Genomic DNA, 15806 nt, shown 5'->3' with positions numbered 1-15806 from the left:
CACATTGAAGTTCGGTTGCATGAAAACTGTCTTACTGTAAATTGTAACATATGGTTATATTTGTGCTTAGTTTCCTTATGCTAATGTCGGCGTCATCTTCCCCTTTGTTTCCCTGTTCCCTGTTTGAAGTGCGTACTTCAGTTGACAAATCTGTCTTTAGGAAGCGCTTAATTAATTTGTCTTTTAAGCAAAGGTTTTAGTCAGATCCTCAGTTTTCTGTGTCACCTCCTTTTTCTTTTCTACTTTCACTTGGCCTAAAAACAGTACGGTTTATGTTTGTCTTTTTTAGGCCTTCGGAGATCACTTGTAGTTGTCACTTGCCTCCTGATGTGGCACTTTTGGGGTTACTGCAAAGGTTATGTTTGGTTGCTTTAAATATTTTATGTTAGCTGAGGTTAGTTTTCCTGAAAGCAGGGACGTTTGGCAGTTAACTGTGACAATGACTTCGAAATGCTGAACCAGCATCAGGAATAACATTACGACCACTGACAGGTGAAGTGAGGAACACTGGATCCAAGGAAGGTATAGCAGTGAACGAGTGTTGCAGGTGCATAAATGTTAAAAATGAGCCCATTTAGCTCATTGGTAGGTGGTTGCTAGGCAACACGATGATGGCTTAATATCTGATATATATATAAGAACGTACCTGATTTGCAGGGATTGTTTATACATTCACTGACCTCATTATTGGAACTTTGGCCATGATAAAGTTTGAGTAACTCTTATTATTTATATATCAGAGAAAGTCTGTTCTGTGGGGTTCTTGATGTTCATGGATAGACATAAAAGAAGTATTTCTATCCATCCATCAGTTTCCTGCTATTTTGCTAACCGGTCTAAGCTGATGCTCTTCTGGGACACTGAAGCCAAGACATAATCTTCCGAGGCATACCGTCGGCATACCCTGGGTCTCCTCCATTTAGGACAGGGGTGGGGGAACTCCAGGCCTCAAGGGCCGGTGTTCTGCAGGTTTTAGATGTGTCCTTGATCCAACACAGCTGATTTAAATGGCTAAATGACCTCCTCAACATGTCTTGAAGCCCTCCAGAGGCCTGGTAATGAATTAATCATTTGATTGAGGTGTTCTCACCTAGGGTTATATCTAAAACCTGCAGCACACCGGCCCTTGAGGCCGAGAGTTCCCCCCACTCCTGATCTAGGACCGGCACCTTATCTGGGAGGCATGCAGGAGGCGTCACGTTCAGATGTTGAACCATCTCCATTGGCTGTTTTTGAAGAGGAAAGGTAGCACTACTACTACTTGAGTGCCCAGCTCCTCAGTATCAATGAATCACAAGCTTAACATGGTGGAGGGCGTACACAAGTGTTCCCAGGATTCAAGGGAACACTTGTGAACAAGGATTCAAGAAGCCTGGTGCATACCAAGACACCGGGAGCCAGGCTCGTTGGAGCGCATGGTGGCCGAGCCTTAACTGATTTTCCTGTGGGCGCACCACCTGTAGGAGGAGCTGAGGAGGTCTGGTGCTTTGTGGATTGAGCAGCTTTCAAAGGCAGAGGTCGTGATGCTCGAATCCCCTGTTATTAATGCTGATTTCAAGGACGCGGAGCCAAATAATTATTTTTCTTAAAAATCCTGAACTCCTCACTGTTTTGTGCACCTGTTCCTCTTTTCTCTCACCTTACCACCACTGCATACTAATTGCCAGACCAAACATATTTTTAAAAAGGTGTCTTTGTGTATGACCTCGCCTGCTAGCGTGTACGCATGGAAGAGGCAGTAGGAAGACTGTGATTTGCTGGTGATGACTGAGAAAAGGAGGGAGGGAGGTACGCATTGATGAAGCAAGAGCGAGGGAGAGGCAGAGAGAGAGAGAGAGAGAGCACTGTCCCTATCAGTGTCTTTTTCGCTCTGCGATTCAGGCAGCCAGCCTTCCTCTCCTCCTCCTCCTCCACCTCCTCCAGCGGCAGTGGCAGCAGCGGCAGCAGCAGCGGGGAGAAGGGAAGAAGGAAAGCATTGGATGAAAAGGACTAAAATTGGGACTCAACAAAGAAAGATAAGGAAGGCATGAAAGACATCAGCAGCAGGAGAGCTGCGTTTTTTTCCACTCAGACACCCACACCCGCCGAATGTGCGGTGGGAAGAGGCTAAAACCAGCGCGAAGAGAGTGTGAAAGAAAATACTGACTGAGAGAAGTGGATCGCAGACGGCAGAGTTGGAGGGGAGGGGGGGATGAAGGAGTAAAGGATGACAGCGGACCTCTACTCATGGACAGAGCAGGAGGAAGAAGTGAGAGAAAACCTGAGAGTCGGCACTGTGACTGTTGAACCGACGGTATCCATTTTACAGCGGGAGCAACAGGACCGTGCCGTCTTCTCCCCGCTGCGTTTCTGCCCCTCGATTCTGAATTCTGAATTTTATTCTGTTTGTATCGCTTCTCCGGACTTGTGACGAAATCGAGGGCTCTCTTTGGAATCCCTGCTCTGAAGTCCGAGGGCGGCCGTCCCCCCCTCTCCCTCCCTCGCATCCCTCTCTGTCTCCCTCTGTTGTAGTGTGTTTGCGTTCCCGTGAGCAGAAAGAGCTCCTCGTGTGTTTTCTACCTCCACATTTTCCACATTTTGCGCCCATCTGTTTCACGCTGGCTGTCCGTTCTCACCTCTGCCATCTGTGAGAGTGTCAGCTTTGGTTTCTTTTGTGTGTGTGGTTTTTTTTGTTTTGTTTTTTGAGTGCATGTTTAAGGATTCATGCCTGTAACCTGCTGCCACTGTCTTGTTTGCTGCAGAGAGAGGCACTTTATGTCCTTGGTGCAGCTTTCCCTTCAATCTTTAAAAGACAATCCAGGTAAAAGTTGTGACTGCTTCTCACCTGCATCAGGGAGCCTGGTTTCCTCCTCACAGGATATATAATACATGGCTGTCTTATCAATAATTCAGCATCAGGTGGGCCTGGCGAGTGTTGATCAAGACATCCAGGGATGAGACCGTTGGGGCTTGATGCCTGCTGAGAGCACGGTCTGCCGATGCTGTTGACTCACTTGACAGCAGCTTGATGATGTGTTGCCTCCCTCCGCGGCCTCTGCTGATCGCCGGCTGCTATCTGTAATAGCTGAATTCGCTCCCAGCTGTCTGTTGGCACTCGCGGCGTCTACTGGACTCCATCCAGCACCTCATTTCACACTCGGATCAACTTTTTTACTCTTTTTATTTTTTAAGAAGCGTGGTTTCTGCAAGACTTAAAAATAAGAATTGAATCATCTGGGTTGGTTTCCACTGATCTTCAGACACTTCTGTGTAATCCGTCACCATGATTGGTGTCAACAGCTTGCACTCGGCGGGGCGCCTGCGCTCACGCTCTCTTTGCACCGTGCGATACGGCAGGGACTTCCGGATGATGGACCCGTTCCGGTATCCCAGAACCCCGCGCTCGCGTTCACTCAAACCCCTGGTATTCCCAGACCTGTTGGGCAAAGCTCAGGACGGACAGAACCACCCACAGGCCAGGAAGAGGAGGAAGGTACTTAAAACCATGCTGTTCATTTAAAATGATGTATTCTGCAGCACAAAAGAGATGAATCATTTTTCCATTTCATGCTCATGTCACAAGTGCTCAGTGCCATTCAAAGCCACACATCTGTTTACAGCCTAAACCTGCACTGTACAGCAAATATCGGTAATAACTTTATTTGTCTTTCAAACTTAGCAGATTTGAGAAAACACATTAAGGATGTGAACATAGAGTACATGCACACACATGTTTAAGCAGAAGAAATGGTCTGAAAGTGGGAGTCGTTACAGTTAACCTATAAAATACATTTTAAGCAGTTGTTTGAAATCTGATTAATTCTGCAGCTGCAAAAGCTCGATTTAAAGTAAGAAAGTGAAACATTTAAAGGGCCCCAATCAGCTGTTAGAGAGGTCGCTGGAATAAGGTCTCAGCAGGTATATTATATAAACAAGAGCTTGGCTATGTAGGGCTTCGTATGTAATTATACTTGATGGTCCAAGACCTCAATCCTAACCGTCAGTTCAGACAATTCGAATATATAACTTTTGTTCTATTAAACTGTTCTCAGAAAGAAATTATTTACTCTATCTGGGGTTAATAACAATCTAAAATGAAGTCTAATTTTCTCAGAAAGTCGATGACAGGAAGCTCAATCAGGGCCGATAGACGAACACTGGCTAGTTTATAGCAGCCTTGCTGATTATACATTTCGAGCACAGCAGCTTATTTAACTGTACCCAGATTGTTTGGAACTCACAGAAATCCTGAACTTTTGATGACAGTTTTGCACCTTGATGTCCAAAATTGGGCACGTGGGTACCCAGGAATGTATGTCTTTATTTATTATTTCAAGTATTTTTTTCTGTTTTTCTCATGATATATGAGCTGGATGAAAAAATCCAGTTTATGAAAGCTGATAAAAGCCTAGCTAATTGTATATCTGACGGGGTAAAACTTCGCTATAGCCTCTAAGATACTCCCATTGGACCCTTGACTGGCGTACTTACTTGTACCCTTGTGGTTTGTACCTTAATGGATGGATTAAAGGATGGACTGCATTTGGCCCAGGGATTCCTATTATTTTTTTTAGATATATTTTTGTTCTTATTCATTCATAAACTTTTAGTTGCATACGACTTTTTTTAGTCGTACAGACAGCTCAAACTGTACTAGAAGTTATCCAAATAGATATCAAGGATTTTATGCCTATTTCTATACGTCGCCTCCTGATATTACACCTTTAAATCTAAAGCAAAGTGTTCAAATATGTACTTGAAATGGTAAGAAATATGTGTGTGTCCTTTTTTTGCCCTGAGAAGGTCTGGCAATTACCTACAGAGTGTGTATATTTATGCAGATTGCACCTGTAGGGACAGAAACGGCCTTTTATTGTACCCCTATATCTGAGAGAGCGTGTGTTTACTGTTTGATTTACCACCTGTGCTGCTTGTATACATGTGGAGTGCAGAGCGGTTGATGAAGGCGGCTGGATTTCTGCCAGACCCGACAGCACGTATAGCATGGCTCAGTACAGGGCGCCGCTTAACGCCATCACTCAAGGCTAATGGCTCTCATCTGTTGCCACTTGGTGACGTTGATGGAGCAAGTAGGTGAAGGTGACGAGCATCCATCTTTGTCTGAGTAAGCCTTCAGACTCAATGACTCTCAACACCGTCGATCCCTCAGGATTTACAATCAGGGGAAATACAAATAAAACATATTCTTCAGAAATAACTCACCAAATAGACTCAGCTGTGACACAGTTTCTGCACATGCAGCATGCAAATCAGAGCTATGCTGAAGTGGAGGCAAATGTAGAATATTACGCATACTTGAAGCTCCAGGCTATTTTTGAAATTTCTTCAGATTTACTCACTAAAAGTTCCACAAGCGTGACCCTAAATGAGAAATCTTGGGATATTATAATGAAAAATACTTTAAAATCTCCTTTTCACCATACTACACTTATTCAGAACCAAATGAGAGGGTAGATAACAGCCTTATATGTTACTGAATAAGATTTAAAAGCTCATCAGAAGTGAAATATTGATATGAAATACCTCTGATCCAGATCTTTGAGAAAAACAGAATCATTTTACTTTTTAATAAGAAAGTCCAAACCTGGCTCTATTACTGGCTAAGGACAAAACCAACAAAACTCTTTGTTGAGTGATTGAAACCTCTAATTTTTAGTATTTTGTAACCATGGGAATGACACATGCATGTCCTTTTGTTGTCAGCATTTTGAATCTTTTGAAAACAAGCAGTTTTCCTCAGTTGTACACGTAAACTTCTGCAGTCACATCACTGCACTTTTACTGCTTACAAATTCACTGTTAATATTTGATGTTGGTCGGATTTTTGCTACCGTAGCAGTTTGTCTCCTACTCGGGCATCCCAGGAAGATCTTCCCTGTCTGTCGTGATTATTAAAATGCATGAGCGCAGTTAAGTTTGAAACATAACTCGAGAGTTTTACAGCAGCAGGAGCAAAACAGACCTAAATCTGTAACGGTCTCCTCTGGGTGGTCATCAATATTCATGGCACTCTGGAAGTATTTGTGATTAGGCCCAGTTTCAAAGCTGCGAATGAATCTGATTAGATCACTGAATCAAACACCATCATTAAGTCGGTTTAGGTTGAAAGTCTAAAACGTGAGTGACAACCAGCGGCTTAATATGTGTAATGAAACTGGTTTTAGTTTGAGGTTTCTTAAGAAGACGCGTGGTATTGATCCACGAGGAATTCAGAGATGAACTGCCCGTAAGTGTCCTCTCCATCACCTCAGCCGGCACATCTGTCTTTCAGCTGCACTCACTGCCTTAAACTCTACAGCCCGATGGCCTCCTGCTGCCTCCTCTGACCCCGCTCCTCTGCAGCAGCCCGGCTGTGAAACTAAGCTGCTATGTGTCACATTCAGCTGGCCGAGGCCGATGTCATTGAGGTGTGTGGGGAGCTGAAGGAGAAGTGTCTAATGGTCCTGACTGTCACTACAGATTTTGAGGAAACTAAAGCCAAATGTGCCGACTCTCAGATCAGAGAAGCAGCAGCTGACCGCATCCCTCATTAAAACCCATCTTTGCCTCTGTTTTTTGTTTTCATCTTGTGCTGATCATGATGATAATATAAGTAAAAGACTGTGTTTGCTGTGAGAGGAAGTAATGACCTAAAAATGATAACTGGTGCAAAGGATGTGGAGAATCAGCAAGCAAACGGATACAAAACACTTCTCTGGATTTTTTTTCTCTACAATTTTTGCTTTGATTTATCACATTTATCAGGAAGGAAAAGGACCTAAATCCAGGAAATGTAAAATCCTAAACCCAAAAATGTAATCAGGAAGAAACAGAAGTTTTCAGGTAAACAGTTAGCAGGGGCGTCAAAGGTCTGACAAATTTGAGAAAACCTAGAAGCCTTTTTTGAGTAACACCAAGCTTTAATAACATTTCTCTATTTTAACGCGTACTCGCATACATTCACTAGATACCTAAAATGGATTAAATAAGACATGTTAAAATTCCTGCCCTTATTTTAGGAGCCCATTAAAATAAGAAAGTAAGCTAATGAAAGTCTTCCTGAAGGAACTATGAATAAAGACTGGGGAAGAAAATGGGAAGAGCTACACAGTTTGTGTATTTACACTGACTAATTGAAAAAAGGAGCGACAATAAAAGATAAAAGCAGAGACGGGAAGTAAAACTGATAACAGGGTAGAGGGAGCAGAATGAAAAATAAACATAACCACATTTCAAACCCATGACACATCCCCAGTGCAAATCAGAGGTGTGAGTCCCTGCTAGGGTACTGTTTGTCTGTGATTTTAGCTCATTGTTAGATGGTTGCTAGGCACCTTCATTATGGATAATGATGTATCATGATGAACACTTAGTGGATATAAATTAGTTAAATTGATGCCATGCTTATATAAGGTGTTACAGGTGCATAAATCCTACAAATGAGTCATTTTGGCCCATTGATAGTTGGTTACTTGATGTGATGTCATTACAGTTAAAATACCTGTGCTCAACTCCTGTTTGTGTAGAAAGAGTTTGCGTGTCACTTATTATGTGAGTAAATAAAATTATTTAGTCAAGAATTTTGTTTTTTACAACAATAAAAAAATAAGAAAAATTGTAACCAGTAAACATTTGAAATATGTGCTTATAATTTATTTGGGTTTATTGGATTTTATTTGTTCGCATTGCCTATGCTCCTCTTTCCCAACAAGTTTCATTATGTTGAGTTTGGTACAAACTCTTTCCAATAAAAAGAGAAATTCCACTCATCACATTACAAATACTGAAGGCCTGGTTAGTTGCGGTGATCTAATGTCTTTGTTATGCTTTTTGCTCCCAGACTGTAACTTAAATTTCCTCCATGTGGGTCGATGCATATGTCTAAATTATTTATTGGCTGATTGATTTGCCCGTCCATTCATTGAAAGGCCTGGGTGCTTGGCGAATAATGGCTTTGTTACTGATGCAGTGGTGATGGTGGCTGACTGATTGGATGATCGATGGATTGTGTGGCTAAGAAAATGAGTAAAGCTCATGCAAAGGGAAGTTTGAGCAGCATGAAAAGGGATGCCATTTCTCTGACCACAGTTTATTGAATAAAGCCAGCTTGCTTACTGCGCAGTTTTCACAGAAAACCACCACAAACCTGCCTATGTGTTTTACTCGCGCGCTGCATTATCTGATCAATTGTCCACCTGTACACTGCTAATATTTTTCCTAAATGTGATTTTCTTGTTTCCTCTACAGGCTCTCTACAACTCAATCAAGAACCAGAAGCTGCAGTGGACATTGTAAGTCTTTTTAAATTGACCTAATGTAAATATTATTATCTTAAGCTGTTTTTAATTCATTATGGTTTCCCATCTGTGGAGGACCAAATGTACCCAATTTTTAAAAAATAAAGAAATATATAAATTGGTTAATAAATCATTCAGTATTTCAGTATATTTGGAATTGATATGATTAAATTTACTGATGTGCAATTTTTTTATAATTACCTATTTATTTATTGGTTGCCTCAAATGGGGAGCTAAGCTGTCGGTGATGTCTTCTGTGCAGATGTAAATGCATGAAAGAATAATAAAATAATAAATAATATAAAAAAATAATCATTTTTTAAAAACAAATGACCTTATTATTAACTTTATTATTGTGTTGATAAATTGAATAAATTGAACATTAGTTTATTTATTTAAACTATTTTAAAGATATCCTTTTAGCTTATATTTTTAATACAAAAATATAAATCAATATAAATCAATAATAATATTATCATGTATAATTTGTTTTGTTTATTGTTTCTGATACATGTAATGGCCTGTCATTTTTTTAGTAAGTCATTTATCTTTGAGCTAAATACTAATGAATAAATAAAGTAGAGTCTTATTTTTAACTCACATCTTCATTTCTTTTCTTATTTTGTTTACAAATAATCATTTATGTAGTTGTTTATTTTTTTCATATTGGCAGCTTTAGGCCCCCATACTGGGCCTCCATACAAGGCCTCAAAACAAAAAAGAAACAAAGGAAATTCATAGATAAATCAATTTGGAGAAAATAATGGAAAGACAGAAAATAATTACGTTTAGAAAGTTACAAAAATATTTGTATTAATAAAATTGAAATGATAAAAACAAATGTGGAAAAAATCTAATTTAAAACACAAAATTTATTCCATGTTTTTAAAATGAATTAACAACTTCTTTTGTTTTTTATTTTTATTCTTTATTTATTGGCTTTTACAATTTCGATTTTGGTAGTTTGAGTCTTCCATACATTCTGTGCTTTTTATTCTCACACACAGACTGGAGGGCAGGAAACAATACGGGATATTGATCAGCTTGTTTGCATCCTCAGTGATGACGCTAGTGTTGTTTGGCATGTGAAGGAAACATTAGTGTGTCAAGGGTTGCTATTCTGGATCACAGCTCCACGGCGCCTCAGAGATGCCAATTAAGTCGCCAGCTTTCCAAGCTTTGTTGCCATAGTTACGGCACCATGGATACGACTCCATAGCTACCACGATGCTCTTTCCTCCCTGCATTCTCTCGGCAGCAAACACACACAGTGACAGGCAGATAAAATGCACACATTAGTGTATGTATAGGCAGAAATCACATGTATGCTTGTGAACATGTTGCATTTTGGATGCATGAAAAGCAAAAGAAAAAAAATTCAAAAGAGAACGAGAACAAGGCAGCTCCATTTCAACGTCTCTTTACCTGCATCCTGTACAAAGGTGCGACCACAGCCTCCCACTACCTTTCCAAAAATAGCAGCTGCAGCGCTCCCGAAGCAGCCGAACAAAAGTGGTCAGAGGAGCAGATTGCGGAGGAGATCCGCAGAGAGGCAGGCAATCCAGTTCAAACATCTCCGCTGACATATAGACAGCTATTTAAACACTGCCACCGCACAGGAGGCCTCGCTGGGATAGAAGAGATGTCATTTTTAGACACGTAAACACCACAGAGCGAAGGAGAATCCACCTCCAAACAAAACCGGTTACAGATGAAGAGATTCAGCCCACAGAAGTCTGTTGTTCATTTTTAATGCTTTAGCCGGCAGAGATCTTTGCAATGGAATCTGCTTTGGAACTCTGACACTTATGGACAAGATTCATCCGCCTTAATATTCAGGAATCTTTCTCGGAGCCTGGCTCATTGATTGGTAACCTTCAAACTGCGGTTAAACTTAAAATTAACCAAATTTTTATTTATTTTACAGCTCTGAATCCATGTCATTGTAAGCTGGTGTGTCTGCATTGCTCTGCGGTCACAAATGCAACTGAGTTGTTCATGTTGAACTTGGGTCTAATAGATATTTAACAACTCTTCCTCAAAGGCAGGAAGAGGAGAAGCCTTCACAACAGACCGAGATTGTCAGCGCTATAAAAATGAAGAAAAAGCCACATGTCTGCACAGGAATACTAGCTGTTGCATTAGCATAATCAGCAAGCTGGATAGAATCACATTTACTTTCACTGAGCATTACCCTCATTCTAATCAGTATACTCTGTTTACATCACATATTAGGGCCAAACAGATGTGTTGCAGATGTTAAGGTCCGTGTGGCTGTGTGCTTATTTACATTTCTGGGAACTCAAGCATTATACTTAAGGTGAGCTGAAGTCGCTGCAGTCTTGTCCTAAATGATAAAAGTGTCGCTGCTCAAAAATAAAAGAAAAATTGCCTCTTTAACCCTTGAATGCAAACAGAAGAAAGCGAAGCAAGAAACTTAATATTCATGGATCTTTTCTAAATGTTTGCAGCAATCTCCCTCTGCACCATCTGTGAATCTCTGTGCTCCTGCACAGACCTATCAATACATACAGAAGTTTACATCCACTCATAATGGACATGAATTCTGTTGCTAAGGGACATTTAGCCACATGTTACTGGGCCTCCACGTATATATTTGAGCCTGTGTAGATTAGACAAAATCAAAAATGAATTCAAACTCATGCACCCAGTTCTTGTTTTTTTAAACTCTGCCATACAAGCACTCCAAGAAATCATTAAAAGCCCAAAACTACCATGACATTCATAATCATGGACTTGTGACCACAACTGCATAAGACGGGCATGAAATGACCTTTTCATATAAACATGGTCAGCATTTTTTAAACCAGGTGTGACAAGGAGCAACATCAAAAGCATGTTTTACTTGCTAATTCTTAAAAATAGTGACTAATATCATAAACTCATCAGGAAAGTGTTTCCTGAGGTAACTGATTGACAAAGCTGAGAGCCCCCTGCTGGCCATTAGAAAGAATGCAGGCTTAAAGCACACCATCACTAGCTTCACAATCAGACCATCTTTTGTGGAGAGTTTGTCGCTGGACCGGCAACAACACAAATAAAAATAACATAAATAACATCAAAGTTTCCCAACCTGCCATCCCTGGAAAGATTTGGAATTTCTGTTAACACATTTTTAGGATAAAACTAGCTCATGAGCCATGGGTGTGTCCGAATTAGGATTATATCCGATTATCTCTGTGCTTTTGATAAATGGACTGGTTCTTATATAGTGCTTTTCTACCTGTAAATATGCCTCATTTATATAAACACATTTCCCATTCTTTTTCTACCTAAGTGCTTTCTAACATTCACTCTCGGATGGATGCATCAGAGAGCAACTTGGGTTTAGTATCTTGCCCAAGGATACTTTGGCACGCAGACCGGAGCAGCCAGGTATCGAACCACCAACCTTCCGATAAGCAGATGACCTCCTGAGCTACAGTGACACCTTTTAAAGCTGCTTACTGAGCTCACAGCGTAATGATCGAGCCCTGGGGGCAGAACCTTGTTCCTGTTTGTTCTTATACAGGCTGGTTTGTGTGTTTGCAGTTCTTTTCTATATTTAGCTTGTTCCAGTATCGATTTACTAATTTACTCCCTTATTTTAAAATAAAACCCTTCTCTGCGCGTGATATTCACACTCTAAAACAAACCACTCGCTGCGATTATGTGAAATCTAGTGTCCCATCACAGGTGTGTGTTTGTGCTCTATTCTGTTTTTCTTTTCTTTTGCAATGGATGTTATTTCACACCCCCGCAGAGAGAGACGTGCACATGGCCACTCTCAGCGGTGCAGTTGGATGCACCCACATGTTCTTCACTCGCTCGCTCACAGATACAACACAGACGTATACACATGGTTCCTCATTCAGTAGCGGGGGTGGATAGAGAGCAGAGGGAGAGGCGGTGGGCATTGTGCTGTGAAAGGGAGACGCAACAAGTCGGAGATATGGGGGGAAGTGGATCCCTGGATAGAAAAGAATGGCAGGATAGTAGGATATAATGAGCCGGGGGAATGAAGCATGCTGTACATGAAGTGAGGCAGGGAGATGAGACCTTCCTGTTCTATTATTCCTTTTATTCTGTTAATCTCAGCTTTCCTATGTCCTCGCTGGCTCTAATCATCGTGTCTTATTATTGTCTGCAGCCGTCACCGCTCACCTGCATACACCTGATGCTGTGATACTGAATGAAATATGTCTGTAATTCCAGGCGTCTTGTTTACTCTAACAGTTTAGGCTCAGAACCTGAGAAAGCCTTTGTCTCCTCCCGCTTTTTCCTTTTATACACTTAAAAAAAAGCTTCTCTTGCATGAAAGTGAAGACTTTTTGGTAGTGGAATAAAACTTTTTAAAGGCCTTGAATTTGAATTGGGGAGTGTAATACACTTTTATTAATGCAAAAAGTCGTTTTATCTCCAACTCATTTCATGTATTTGTCCCATCTGGAGTGGGGAATACCTACCACTTAATTTTTTTTATTTAAAAAAAATGTAAACAAGCTGTAAATGCAGACATCCACACACCGGGGGCGCTGCAGGAAGGACTGCATGTGTCTGTCAATGTCTGTCTGTCAAAGTAGAAAAGAATGAAGAGGCTACAAAAACTCATTTATGGTCAGTCCCATCTTTTCAAAATAAGACTTTGTCTGAGGGTATTGCACAGGTAATTTAAAGCCTGTGTGAATGAGGAAATGCTTTGCCGCCTATAAGAGTGTTTTTTATGAATTATTGTCCTTTTTCACTTGACTGTGTTTGGAGTGTTTTGGTACAGTGACTCATAGTCAGTGAAACACAGCAGATCTCTTTCCTTTTCCTTCCTTCCCTTTCTAATTTCATGTCTTCCCTTTACCTCTGACTCCTCCTCCTTTTAGACTTTTTTCCCTTTGTTATAGTTTTTTATTTATTTTCCTTTCTTCAGTTTTCCTGTTCCGTTTCTTGTCATCTCTTCATCTCTGCCTTTTGTTCTTTCCCTTTGTTTTTGTTTCTGTCTTCCTTCATTCATCTTTCATGTTGCCCTTCTTTTGTCCTTCCTTTGCTGACCTCTGTTGTATTTTCCTTCTTAAATACAGTACTGCTGTATTTCCTTTTTTTCTTACCCTCTCTGTTCCTCACCTCCTCTCCTGGACTTCTTTTTCCTTCACTGTTATTACTATATTTGCTTTGTTTCCTTAAATTTTCCATTCTTCGCCAGAATTCCTCTTCTTGTCATCTTTTTACCTTCTGTTGTGTTTCTTTCCTTTCATCTCTGCCCTCAGCCCTATCCTTTGTCTCCCGTTTTCCCTTTCATCTTTTCCTCTCCTCTCTTCTTTCTCACCTTCTTTCTCACTCATGTTAAATGTTCTGCCATCTGAGAACGATCAGCTTTGTCTTTTCTCCCCCCTCCGTCTCTGTCACTCCTCTATCTTTCTCCTCCACTCATCCACCCCCCTCCACCTCTCTCTCTCCATCTTTCCACTTTGTCTCTGTGTGGAGACGGATTCAGGCAGGCCAGCAGTTACCAGGCAACAGGCTACATGCTCATTGGCTCCGTCTCTGCTTCTCTTTCTCTCTCCGGCTCCTGCATGGGGTTAACTGCTGTTATGTACTGTTGGTTACTCATAGCGTGGTCTCGGGGGGGTTCGGCACACAGCCATTTTCTATTTTCAGGCTGAACTTTTGCATGGGTGCCGCCTGGTGAGGTAACAAGTGGAATTGCCATATTACCTTGCTGGGTGGATGCAGAGAGGCTCACTGCTGCAGCCTAAAGCATCTATCATCTCTTTAATGTGACAAATCCACTTAAAACACCAAAAGATGCATGCAGTGCATTGTCAAGGATTATTTAGAAGAGAATGGGATTATCGCTGCTGTAGCAACATGCATTGTTGGGTTTGTTTACAAACTGAATATTTAGAAAATAGTAATTGTCTGTCATGAACAACGATAAACAAAAAAAACAACAACAACAAAAGTGAATATGACCATAAAAAGTTAGTTTTTTTCATACTGGCAAAAAATATTCTAACCTGTAAAATGAGGAATTAAAAATAGGAAAATTCAAAATAAATTGTATTAGAATTAGAAACAAATGACACACAAGACGAGAGGCAAACTGTAGGAATTCTGTTCAAAATAAAATAAAATGTGTATATAAAAATATTTTTAAAAAGAAAATAAAATTATTGTTTTTGTTCAAAAAAGGGTTGAATTACATTTTTTAAGTATTTTATTTGGATAACTTCTAGCCCTTTTTGAATAAATTTTTTTTTTTAAATATAGGAAAGACGATACAGACTATATACTATTTGTTTAACTGGAACATAAGTAAATACAAACATAAATACAGTATGTTTAAAAGAAAAGAGGTATACATGAAAAAAGTAGATTAGAAAATAAAATGAAACAGAAAAATGTCTTAAAGCAGTAAAAGAAAACCAAATAACACATTTTAAAAAAGGTTGGTGGGTAGTAAACAGACCTGATCTTTTTGGGTGAAGAGTTCAGTTGTTAATCAGACTGAGACTCTTTTTTTTCTGGGAAGTTCAGCGCTCAGAAACACATTTCACACGAGGGTAGTTAGAAAGAAATGAAGCTGCAGTCGACGACTCAGCAGCTTCTCAGGTTTCTCATTTACAGAGATGGCTCCTCAAGGCCTGTTCCTAATGAGCGATGTGCACCCTGCACCAAAACTTCAAATCCACCAAAAACACTCCGAGCCCATAAACTCATTTTAATAAAGGGTGGAGTAAGCCTGGTGTATGATACAACACTCTGAGACAACACAGTGCTTCCAGTTTTACAATAAATTTGGCCTACATTTGAGGTGTTTCTAAAGGTTTGGATGAAAATTATTATTAAATAATAATAATTATTAAAACTTCATTAAAGTAACATGAGCAGTTAAATGAAAAGACGGGTTATTTATATGGAAAATGGTTCCAATTTAAATGTGTGCTTGAGATATTATAAGCTGTCCATTTGGGAATGACGGCCATGGGAAAATATTCTGCATAAAAGTGCCGCTAGAAAAGTCGTTGTTACTGATGTAACCCCAGTTCTATGAGTATGTGTATACCCCAATGGGCTTCAGTGAGTTCTGTAGGGCAGCAAGAGGCAAGAGACCCTTTGCTTTCATCCTTGGCAATAATAAACATATAGTAATGTGGACTAGAGAAATATGGACCAAACCTCTAACTGAAAACGATCAAAGTAGTAACAGCAATAGGAGGTCAAACAACAGAATCAATGTCTGACAAACGAGGCTGGTAGCACCAAAACCTGCAGCTCAGGCTGGTTCCTGTAGGAAGTCTCTATAGACTCCAGTGTTAAAGGGCCCAAATTTACAGCAGAAATAAATATGTTTACAAGCCTGGCATTTGTTATAATTGTCATATTTTATTGGAACTTTAATAGGATTTTGTACTTTGTATTATTACAACCGTAACGGACAAGACCGGGGGACGGAAAAAGGGCAAAGTGAGGGGCGGCGGCATGGTGCAGACGACCCACAGCTGCCGTCAGCACAGCCCCTCAATGTTTAATTCATCG

At 40.4% G+C, this 15806-nt stretch overlaps 1 protein-coding gene across 2 annotated transcripts in view; it reads left to right on the top strand.

The window, feature by feature from the left end:
* Nucleotides 1-15806, top strand: part of LOC146568936 (uncharacterized) — a 100021-nt gene that overhangs the window by 66081 nt on the left and 18134 nt on the right. For both annotated transcript variants that reach the window (XM_085285332.1, XM_085285333.1), the window contains exon 11: nucleotides 8227-8270. In XM_085285332.1, the coding sequence (XP_085141458.1) occupies nucleotides 8227-8270 (44 nt within the window). The remainder of the gene's footprint in view (nucleotides 1-8226; nucleotides 8271-15806) is intronic.

The sequence above is a fragment of the Mchenga conophoros genome, linkage group LG8, assembly GCF_057382185.1.
Source record: "Mchenga conophoros isolate Kocher_MC1m ecotype Shallow Benthic linkage group LG8, M_conophoros_male_GT1.1, whole genome shotgun sequence".
Classification (NCBI taxonomy): Eukaryota; Metazoa; Chordata; class Actinopteri; order Cichliformes; family Cichlidae; genus Mchenga; species Mchenga conophoros.
This window is presented reverse-complemented; position numbering and strand designations above follow the sequence as displayed.